Genomic DNA, 12067 nt, shown 5'->3' on the forward strand with positions numbered 1-12067 from the left:
TGAGAGCAGCGGGCAGGTCACTAGACAAACAGGTCCGCCGTGTCCGCTCTCGCACATCCTATTTGAGCAGGATATTTCCATTTCTTCAGCTACAATAACAAACGCCAAGATAAGAGTGAAGGCAGCATTCACAGAAACCTGTATGGGCTGAAATACATCATACAGCTTGTGTTCCTTTATCAAAGCGTCTGAGACAGCAAGGATAATGAGACTTCAAGGCCCCAGAAAACACCATAGAAAGTGCTGTGTATAATGGAATATAAACACGGCGACAGCTGATCTCATGTATCACAGGGAACAGTTCACACAGGACTTGGGGTAACGCACCTTAAAGGGAATCTGTCCGTAGGATTACCCCCCATATGCTGTCTATGCGGGCATGCAGGTCATAAGCCGCTGAGTAACAGGATTCCTTGATATCAGATCTTTTATTCCACAGAAATCCACATTTTTCTTAATATGTAAATGACCCATTAAGATCTATAGACCGGATATGGATCACCCTGAGAATCTGCCTCCAGGGATTAATATTATAAATAAAAGATCAGGAGAGCAGAATGTCAGTCATTACATGTCTCCCACTAGTATCAACCCCATTCAATTACAACTAGGTCTGGAGGCAGATTCTCGGGGAGATCTATGTCCACCAGCCCATAGATCTTAATGGCTCATTTGCATATTAAGAAAAACATGGATTTCTCTGGAAAAAAAACAAAACATCAGATCGCAGATAAGAAGCTATCAGCTTATTCAGCTTCCTATGACCTACATGCCCGTATAGACGGCTTAGGAGGGCTGATCCTACTGACAGATTATCTTGAAATTCTTTGAAGTCAGAGTTAGGCTAGGTTCACATTGCGTTAGTGCAGTCCGTTTAGCGTATACGCTAACGGACTGCGTTAACACAATGTCCAAAAAGGGATCGCGTTTAGCAATCGCGCTAGCGCAGATGCCCGATCTGCGCTAGCGAGAACGGACCCAAAAACGCTGAAGACAGCGTTCGAGGTCCGTCACAAAATAATGGAGCATCGCTAACGCATGCTAATAATGGCATGCGTTACATACATTGCGGTCAATGGGTGCGCTAACGGATCCATTACATTGCGTTAGTGGCGCTATGTAACGGATTCCGTTAGCGGATACCCACTAACGCAATGTGAAACTAGCCTTATTCTAATAAAGCAGCCCCAATAACCAACACAGTTCTGCTACATATGAAATGGTATAATCAGTAAATAGAGGAAGATAGAAATGAATTAGTAAACTCTGCATTTACATCTTTAGGCTGCCGTCACACTAGCAGTATTTGGTCAGTATTTTACATCAGTATTTGTAAGCCAAAACCAGGAGTGGAACAATCAGAGGAAAAGCATAATAGAAACATATGCACCACTTCTGCATTTATCACCCACTCCTGGTTTTGGCTTACACATACTGATGTGAATTACTGACCGAATACTTAACGTGTGACCATAGCCTTACATCTATGCACAGACATAGGCAGATGAGTGGCGCTGATTACGTCCCTTGGACACGTTCCTACCAGGAGGTTTGCTAATGGATAGGACAGGCCCCAATACCTGCAGGCCAAATACGTGTGGTGGGACATCATCAGTGCCACTCATCCGCCCATATGAGAGTGAGCGGGGATGGCGCGTCTCGCACATCTTCCAAAATCCTTACCTCCACTCCCTCTGAGAAGATGAAAAATGCTGTGAAGATCAGGAAGAGACCATTCACAAAACCTGCCAGGACTTCTGCCCGTACGAACCTGGAGAAGGACAGAACAAGGAAATCAATGAACACAGGAACACACTACAGCCCAGGAACATTTACTGCCAGTCCTACTTTGTCAGCTTGTTTCTGACACCCCCAGGTTATCACCCCCACTGGCCTATCACATCATGTACGGTCCTACCCTCATGTGACACCTTAACATGAGTTCCATCCTTCCCATATCACCACATTACAAACAAGAACACAAAAGTGGAGGTTTTTCATACATCAAGACTTGAGGGGTTAACAGAGCCTAACCATAAAGTGTATACATGTCCACATCCACATCTCCAAGCAAACATATGTAAGGATGAAGAGCGACATGACCCATCCACTGTGCTAGTGCACAAAGGGGTGTGTACAAGCATCTTACAGAATGTCTTAATTTATTCCTCATCCAATCAGCAGATTTACTGGTTTTTTTGCCCATCAATTTCATTGAGCAGATATAGGGTTAATCTGCAGTTAAATAGCGTTATAAAGGGTATGTCAGCATAGAATGACTGCTGAAACCAAGTCCAGGCGCTCGGTGCTTCGGAGCACCTGGACTTGGTTTCAGCAGTCATTTTGTGCTGACAGAGTCCCTTTATATCTAGTTTAGCAGTCAGCGCTCACCATCACTGCACACACATGCAAGGGAGTCATTACAGCATATACATTGTATAGTGAGGACTCACAGGCCCCTGCACCGCCCCAATGGCTGAAAGCCAGCAGCTGCAGGGAGAACAGAACTTCATTTTCTCCCTGTAGATGCTCTTCCATGCAGCCAGGCATGACTTACTCGCCATTTACTTGCATATTACCACTATATCTACAATACATAGCAATTTGTAGGTGACAGATTCCCTTTTATTGCCCACTGGCAGAGATTTTTGTCAAGTCCCAGTGATCTCCGCTGCAATCATGTCAATTGTCCAGTCTGATGACTCCCATTAAGAACATGGTCAGGGGGGAAGAAGTGGCCATGTGGGATTCAAACTCTGTTCTTTGGCAGATCAGAAGTACCAGAGTAGACAGGCAGCTGCTTTAGGACTGTTCACATACGGCTTATGGGGTCATTTCAGCATCTACGGCCAACATGTTATGTGAGCTGGACATTCAATGTATCTATACACTGTAGTTGAACAACCAGGTCTGAACAGGGAATACCGTATATACTCGAGTATAAGCCGAGATTTTCAGCCCTTTTTTTGGACTGAAAGTCCCCCTCTCAGCTTATACTCGAGTCATACCCAGGGGTCGGCAGGGGAGGGGGAGCGGGGGCTGTGTAATTATACTTACCTGCTCCTGGCGCAGTCCCTACAGGTCCCTGGCTCCCCAGATTCTTCCTGTACTGAGCGGTCACATGGTACCACTCATTACAGTAATGAATATGCGGCTCCACCTCTATGGGAGGTGGAGCTGAATATTCATTACTGTAATGAGCGGTAACGGTGACCGCTCAGTACAGGATGAAGCTGCGTCGTCGGGAAAGCAGGGACAGCACTGCGCCAGGAGCAGGTGAGTATAACGGGGAGGGGAGCGCTGTACAATATTCACCTGCTCCTCGTTCCGGCGCCGCTCCGTCTTCAGCGTCTTCTGCAGTGACGCTCAGGTCAGAGGGCGCGGTGACATGGTTAGTGCACGCCCTCTGCCTGAACGTCAGTGCTGAAGACGCTGAAGATGGAGCGGTGCCGGAACGAAGTCAGGTGAATATTGAAAGTCCTGGGGGCCTGAGCGACGGAGAGGCGAGTATGTGATTTTTATTTTTTTAATCGCAGCAACAGCAAATGGGGCAAGTGTCTGTATGGAGCATCTATGGGGCCATAACGTTTGTGCAGCATTATATGGGGCAAGTGTCTGTATGGGGCAATAACGTTTGTGCAGCACTATATGGGGCAAGTGTCAGTATGGGGCCATAACGTTTGTGGAGCACTATATAGGGCAAGTGTCTGTATGGGGCCATAACGTTTGTGGAGCACTATATGGGGCAAGTGTCTGTATGGGGCCATAAATAACGTTTGTGGAGCATTACGGTATATGGAGCAAGTGTCTGTATGAAGCATCTTATGGGGTCATAATCAAGGTTTGCGCAGCATTATATGGGGCAAATATCTTTATGGAGCATCTTATGGGGCCATAATCAGCATTGGTGCAGCATTATATTGGGCAAATGTGTCTATGGAGCATCTTATGGGGCCATCAAAAACTTTATGGACCATTATATGGGGCTCCTGATTCAATATGGATATTCAAAAACACTTAACCTACTGATGTCTCAATTAATTTTACTTATATTGGTATCTATTTTTACTTTTGACATTTACCGGTAGCTGCTGCGTTTCCCACCCTAGGCTTATACTCGAGTCATTAAGTTTTCCCAGTTTTTTGTGGCAAAATTAGGGGGGGGGGGGGGGGTCAGCTTATAGTCGAGTATATACGGTAAGTATACATGTGTGGCTAATACGAGTTACACTATCCTGTGTTTGTTCTGCAAACAGACCGCTCTGACGATTAAACTCTAATTTACAAATGAAAGTAAATAAAGAATTGTGAGCAAACATTAATACAACTGTGCAAATGGGAACTAATACTGTACTATGTAAAGATGGAAAACCCGCAACAGGTACAGAATTTACAGTGCAAACAGCTGTGGGATTCATGTGGTGACCGCGGCTCTGCTCACATCTGTATAGGAGGCACAGTTAGTGCTGGAGAGGAGCACAGATTCACACTACCCTGGTCCAGCGTCCACTTCAGTACTCTGTAGCAGCTGGACATGGGCAACGTGAACTTCCTAGGCTGGTACTTGATTGCTGGCACCCTGGGCGCCTCTTGCGATTACTAGACCCCTATGTATTACAGAAATATTACATTGTAGGATAGTATCTAGGTAGCAATATACCGCCACATGCACACACCTTACCCGTATGAGAATGCTTCATTCGTCTTCCACCGGGAAATCACAGAAGCTGCCAGGCCGGCTAACAACGCTGTGCAATCGAAAAACATGTGGAAGGAATCAGAGATCAAGCCCAAGCTGTAAGAAAAGAGAGAAATCTTACTATTTTTTTATTCTAATGAAGCGTCATAAAAAATGAACTTTTTAAAAACCAAAACACTTTTACTGCAGCCGACACCCCAATCAGATCTGGCTGCATAATTACATGCGGATAGAAAGCCGTACATCCTGTAAGTGGCTGCCTGGACGCATGGCTGGATCGTGAGAGTTTCTTGGTATTTCTAAAATTATTATTATTATTATGGTTTTGGATTTGTGGTTAAATAAAACCTAAATGTCAAATTTGGAGGCTGAATAAAAGATGTTATATGAAAAGGTCACTAATCAGTGATAATCTGCCTGGCAGCCTCAGAAGGGAACAGGCAGACAAAGCAGGAGCCCAAATCCTGGGGAGGGGGGAGATATTTTGCTACCATATAATTTTAACATAATCAAAATGGTTGTATGACCTTAAAGGGAACTTGTCACGTGTAAAAACACATTCTACCTGCAGACACAATGGTAATCTGCAGGCAAATAGCATTTACAATCATAGAATGTTAAGTTTGAAGGGACCTCCAGGATCATCGTGTCCAACCAACTGCTCAATGCAGGACTCACTAAACCATCTCAGGCATATCTCTGTCCGGCCTCTGTTTGAAGACTTCCATTGAAGGAGAACTCACCATCTCGTGGCAGCCATTGTCAAAAAGTTGTTTCTAATATCTAATCTGTATCTTCTCCCTTTTAGTTTCATTCCATTGCTTCTCGTGTTTCCACGTGCAGATGAGAATAATGATGATCCCTCTACACTGACAGCCCTTCAGATATTTGTAGGCAGCTATTAAGTCTCCTCTTAGCCTTTTCTTTTGCAAGCTCAACATTCCCTGATCTTTTTACCGTTCCCCGTAGGACATACTTTGAAGCCGCTCACCATCCTGGTAGCTCTTCTCTGAACTTGCTCCAGTTTTTCAATGTATTTTTTAAAATGTGGTGCCCAGAACTGGACTCAAGTGTTCCAGATGAGGTCTGACCAAGGAGTACAGGAAAATAATTACTTCACGTGATCTAGACTCAATGTTTTTCTTAATACATCCTAGAACGGTGTTTGCCTTTTTTCTGCAGCATCACACTGTTGACTAGTGCAGTATGTGATCTATTAGTGTACCCAGGTCTTTTTCACATGTGCTGTTGCTTAGTTCTATTCTTCCCATTTTGTGGATGTAATTTTCGATTTCTTGCCCAGATGTAGAATCTTGAATTTCTCCCTGTTAAAGCATGTCTGGCTGCCTTATTGGACCAGAGGCTACAGGGAGAAAATGTTGTTATGTCCTCCGTGCAGCCACTCGCTTTCAGTCATGGGGAGGTGCAAATAGGTGTAGTGGTCACTCCTCATTGTACAGTGAGCGTGACTTATCAAGCACTCTACACATTGATTACCTTCCTGCACTGAATACACATACAATACACACTCGCTGCAGAGGCTGACAACCATGTAGGGGAGTGAAAACAGCACATTGTGTAGTGATATTGACAAACAACCCCTTGCACCATTCCGATGACGGAAGCAGGCATCTGCAGGGAGGGAGGCTCTAACATAATTTTCTCCTTGCAGCCACTGCTTCAGTAAACCAGCCTGTCAACACTCACTTAAATGCCATTTTCCTTTTCAATTATATCTGCATATTAATCCATTTCTGGAGGTGACAGGTTCCCTTTAAACATTGATGTCATACCCCTAGGATGTGATCCTAAGAATGAAGGGGCCGTCGCACATCCGTGCTAATCCCCCTAATCAGGGATCTGTGTATTGGTCCTACTGAAGTGAACGGGGCTGGCAGCAGCACTCTTAAAAGAATTTAAAGGAAATGCAGAGCTACACTGCGCTCCTCATATTTGGGATCGGAAAGTATAAAAAGTGTGACTCATAGTATACAAAAAAGCCCCTTACCTTGCCCGACAAAAAAAATAAAAAAGTACAGACAATAGGATTGCACTAATAATTGTGGAGTTAATGGAGCCTCATACAAATAAAAAAAAGAAAAGAAAAAAAATCGTCTCCTGGGCATTGTGCCGACTCTGGTGAAGACCACGGATTCTGGGATATGGGGGCACCATGCACCCAAAGTGAGGGGACCTGCTGTCTTTTCTAATGACTTGGTGACTTTCATTATCGGTAAGCTGGGTCACAGTAAAATCTTTCCCTGTGACATTCTGAAGCGTGTCATGGAAGAGGGCCGGGAGGGATCCTGCTCTTCATGGTCATTTGCGCATCCTGGAACCATTACATCTGCATCATGCAAATCTATATAATTATAGACATGACACATTACATTAAATACCGGAAACAAAACCGTAATATAAGTACAATTAGTAACCATGATGTCCTGTATTACCTGTTGCTCCATATCCCGTAAAAAAGCTCCACAAATGCAAAAGAGAGGTTCAAGCAGAGGAAGCAGAACAGATTCCTAGATGTGGAGTCTGAGAAGATTGACCTGATGGAGAAAGCAGAAGAGAACATATGAATGACCCTGATAAACCAGCCACCACCTCCCAGACATTAGATACAGTCGCTGTACACCGCCCAGGGTCCACAGTCATCGTAACGATGGGATCACGGGTTCTATAAAAATGAAGGTTTCTAGCATGTACCGCGGGATCACTAGTGGTATCACTGGCAGTAAGACAATGTAACTGTAATATTACAAATATTTAATGTGACCTCAGGATTGGGGCAATGGTGGCCTCTCCATGTAGCAGACACGGTACATCACTAAGACGGCCTTTCTTTCCAGGTAAAAATGATTTACACAATTCCTGATATTCTCACAAAGATGAGAAAATGATTGAACATCTGCTGTTAAATAAGAAAAAAAAAGGGAAACCCACCAGAGGCTGACAGCATGGAAGAGCGAGGGGGTCTGCAAGGAAACGCGTCCACGTCTGCACACTGGAGCTGAACTCATTTATTCAAGTGGAAATTAATTCTACAAAAATCTGTATTCTCCACAAAAGGGATTGTTTTTTGTAATTCGCTCCATGAAAATTCAGCAACCTGCCGCTTGCACTGCCGAGGACACCGCGCCCGTCGGAGGGTGAGAACAACGGGTTTTTATTATTATTTGTAACATTAGATCTCTTTACTATTGATGCTGCATACGCATCACCAATTGTAAAAAGTTGGTCACACGGGGTTAATAGCGGCGGTAACGGAGCGAATTACCCGCGCTCTGGTAATGCTGCCATTAACCCTGTGTGAGCGCTGACTGGAGGGGAGTATGGAGCTGTGGCCGTCGCGTTTGGATTCCATGACAGACAGAGGCCGCGACCAATCAATATCCGGGACAGACAGACAGAAGGACAGACGGAAGTGACCCTTAGACAATTATATAGTAGAGATATATATATTACCCGGTTATACACACACACACACACACATATATATATTACCCGGTTACACACATATAGCATATATATATTACCCGATTCTGGTGCACCCACATATAGGAGATATATATATATATATATCTATATATATAATTGCCTAAGGGTTTTTCCGTCTGTCTGTCTGTCTGTCTGTCTGTCTGTCTTGGAAATCCCGGCTCTCTGATTGGTCGAGGCCGCCAGGCCTCGACCAATCAGAGACCGGCACAGCATCGACGTAGAAATCCCGCGTCTCTGATTGGTCGAGGCCGCCAGGCCTCGACCAATCAGCAACGGGCACAGCGACGATGATGTCATAAAGGATGTAGAAATCCCGCGTCTGATTGGTCGAGGCCGGCAGGCCTCGACCAATCAGCAACGGGCACAGCGACGATGATGTCATAAAAGGGTTTTTCCGTCTGTCTGTCTGTCTGTCCTGGAAATCCCGGCTCTCTGATTATATACAGTAGTAGACAGTATATCTATATATATAATTGTCTAAGGGTTTTTCCGTCTGTCTGTCTTTCTGTCTGTTTGTCTGTCCAGGAAATCCCGCGTCTCTGATTGGTCGAGGCCGCCAGGCCTCGACCAATCAGCGACGAGCACAGTATCGACGTAGACATCCTGCGTCTCTGATTGGTCGAGGCCACCAGGCCTCGACCAATCGGCAACGGGCACAGCGACGATGATGTCATAAAGGACATAGAAATCCCACGTTTCTGATTCAGCGACGGGCACAGTATCGACGTAGATGTCATAATGGTTGCCATGGCGACGATGATGTCATAAAGGTTGCCTCGACCAATCAGTGACGGGCACAGTCTGCCGCGAATTCTGGAATCATCATTGTCCATATACTATGGGGACATGCATATTCTAGAATACCCGATGCGTTTGAATCGGGCCACAATCTAATATATATATATATATATATATATATATATATATATATATATATATATATATATATATATATATATATATATATATATATATATATATATATATATATATATATATATATATATTGTCTAAGGGTTTTTCCGTCTGTCTGTCTGTCCTGGAAATCCCGGCTCTCTGATTGGTCGAGGCCGCCAGGCCTCGACCAATAAGAGACCGGCACAGCATCGACGTAGAAATCCCGCGTCTCTGATTGGTCGAGGCCGCAAGGCCTCGACCAATCAGCAACGGGCACAGCGACGATGATGTCATAAAGGACGTAGAAATCCCGCGTCTCTGATTGGTCGAGGATTGATCAGTCCTCCTGACACTTCTATATTGATCAGTCCTCCTGACACTTCTATATTGATCAGTCCTCCTGACACCTCTATATTGATCAGTCCTCCTGACACCTCTATATTGATCAGTCCTCCTGACACCTCTATATTGATCAGTCCTCCTGACACCTCTATATTGATCAGTCTTCCTGATACCTCTATATTGATCAGTCCTCCTGACACTTCTATATTGATCAGTCCGCCAGGCCTCGACAAATCAGCAACGGGCACAGCGACGATGATGTCATAAAGGACGTAGAAATCCCGCGTCTCTGATTGGTCGAGGATTGATCAGTCCTCCTGACACTTCTATATTGATCAGTCCTCCTGACACTTCTATATTGATCAGTCCTCCTGACACCTCTATATTGATCAGTCCTCCTGACACCTCTATATTGATCAGTCCTCCTGACACTTCTGTATTGATCAGTCCTCCTGACACTTCTGTATTGATCAGTCCTCCTGACACTTCTATATTGATCAGTCCTCCTGACACCTCTATATTGATCAGTCCTCCTGACACCTCTATATTGATCAGTCCTCCTGACACCTCTATATTGATCAGTCCTCCTGACACCTCTATATTGATCAGTCCTCCTGACACTTCTATATTGATCAGTCCTCCTGACACTTCTATATTGATCAGTCCTCCTGACACTTCTATATTGATCAGTCCTCCTGACACTTCTATATTGATCAGTCCTCCTGACACTTCTCATCATCCTCCTGTACACAGTGCCAGGTACACCCACAGAGCTGAGGGCTCTAGATCATATATACACAGTGCCAGGTACACCCACAGAGCTGAGGGCTCTATCTATATATATAATTGTCTAAGGGTTTTTCCGTCTGTCTGTCCTGGAAATCCCGCATCTCTGATTGGTCGAGGCTGCCAGGCCTCAAACAAATCAGCAACGGGCACAGCGACGATGATGTCATAAAGGACGTAAAAATCCCACATTTCTGATTCAGCGACGGGCACAGTATTGACGTAGATGTCATAATGGTTGCCATGGCGACGATGTTGTCATAAAGGTTGCCTCGACCAATCAGCGACGGGCACAGTCTGCCGCGAATTCTGGAATAATCATTGTCCATATACTATGGGGACATGCATATTCTAGAATACCCGATGCGTTAGATTGTGGCCCGATTCAAACGCATCGGGTATTCTAGAATATGCATGTCCCCATAGTATATGGACAATGATGATTCCAGAATTCGCGGCAGACTGTGCCCGTCACTGATTGGTCGAGGCAACCTTTATGACATCATCGTCGCCATGGCAACCATTATGACATCTACGTCGATACTGTGCCCGTCACTGAATCAGAAACGTGGGATTTCTATGTCCTTTATGACATCATCGTCGCTGTGCCCGTTGCCGATTGGTCGAGGCCTGGTGGCCTCGACCAATCAGAGACGCAGGATGTCTACGTCCTTTATGACATCATCATCGCTGTGCTCGTCGCTGATTGGTCGAGGCCTGGCGGCCTCGACCAATCAGAGACGCGGGATTTCCTGGACAGACAGACAGACAGACAGACGGGAAAACCCTTAGACAATTATATATATATAGATATACTGTCTACTACTGTATATAATCAGAGAGCCGGGATTTCCAGGACAGACAGACAGACAGACAGAAAGACAGACAGACGGAAAAACCCTTTTATGACATCATCGTCGCTGTGCCCGTTGCTGATTGGTCGAGGCCTGGCGGCCTCGACCAATCAGAGACGCGGGATTTCTACGTCGATGCTGTGCCGGTCTCTGATTGGTCGAGGCCTGGCGGCCTCGACCAATCAGAGAGCCGGGATTTCCAGGACAGACAGACAGACGGAAAAACCCTTAGGCAATTATATATATATATATATATATATATATATATATATATATATATATATATATATATACACACACACACACATATACATACACACATTACCCGGTTACACACACACACACACACACACATACATACATATAGCATATATAATATATATTATATATATCCCGGTTACACACATATATTGCCCGGTTCCGCTGCACACGTACCTGATCCATCCGGACACTTTCCGCAGCAGGTTGTATTTGGGCGGCTTGTACTCGTCGTCTTTTATAGATAGCGGCAGCATCCTGACAGCCGGACCCGGCACCTCGGCTCACCCCGGCGGTCACGTCCCGGCCTCTCCCGTAAGCACAGAGGATCCTCTCCGCCCCCTCCTCCGCTGTACGGCCGTGCGAGCTCCCGGAGCCGCTTCCTTCTTCCGGGGGAGTTGCGGGCGGCTGACACACAGGCACTTAGTGACCAATCACATGAATGAGCGGAGCGCAGACTTCCTGGTGGGAGCATCACAGAGAGCAGCGCTGACGGAGCATTACTGGAGGCCGGGGCGCCAGGAACAAAGATGGCGGAGTTTACAGGGCGTGCTGACGTCACGGCGTAAGCGCTGCGATTATATGGCAGTGTCTGTGCGGCGCTGGCGAGTTCCTGCACACACTGTCCTGCCATACACCCGTGCACCCGGCGCCGGCCGCTCCGAATGCCTCTACCTCATCCCACAAGCGCTGTTTGGCCGTCACATGACTGCTGAATCCTGTGATT

The 12067-nt window shown here is 45.7% G+C and overlaps 1 protein-coding gene across 1 annotated transcript in view; it reads right to left on the minus strand.

Annotated features, from left to right (window-relative positions):
* SLC30A7 (solute carrier family 30 member 7) overlaps positions 1-12067 on the minus strand; it is a 29320-nt gene extending 17253 nt beyond the window's left edge. The window contains exons 1-4 of the mRNA XM_069737399.1: positions 11518-12067; positions 7153-7254; positions 4682-4795; positions 1684-1771 (exon numbers count right to left, since the gene is read on the minus strand). Of these exons, the coding sequence (XP_069593500.1) occupies positions 1684-1771; positions 4682-4795; positions 7153-7254; positions 11518-11597 (384 nt within the window). The 5' untranslated portion in view covers positions 11598-12067. The remainder of the gene's footprint in view (positions 1-1683; positions 1772-4681; positions 4796-7152; positions 7255-11517) is intronic.

This window comes from Ranitomeya imitator, chromosome 8 (assembly GCF_032444005.1).
Source record: "Ranitomeya imitator isolate aRanImi1 chromosome 8, aRanImi1.pri, whole genome shotgun sequence".
Lineage (NCBI taxonomy): Eukaryota > Metazoa > Chordata > Amphibia > Anura > Dendrobatidae > Ranitomeya > Ranitomeya imitator.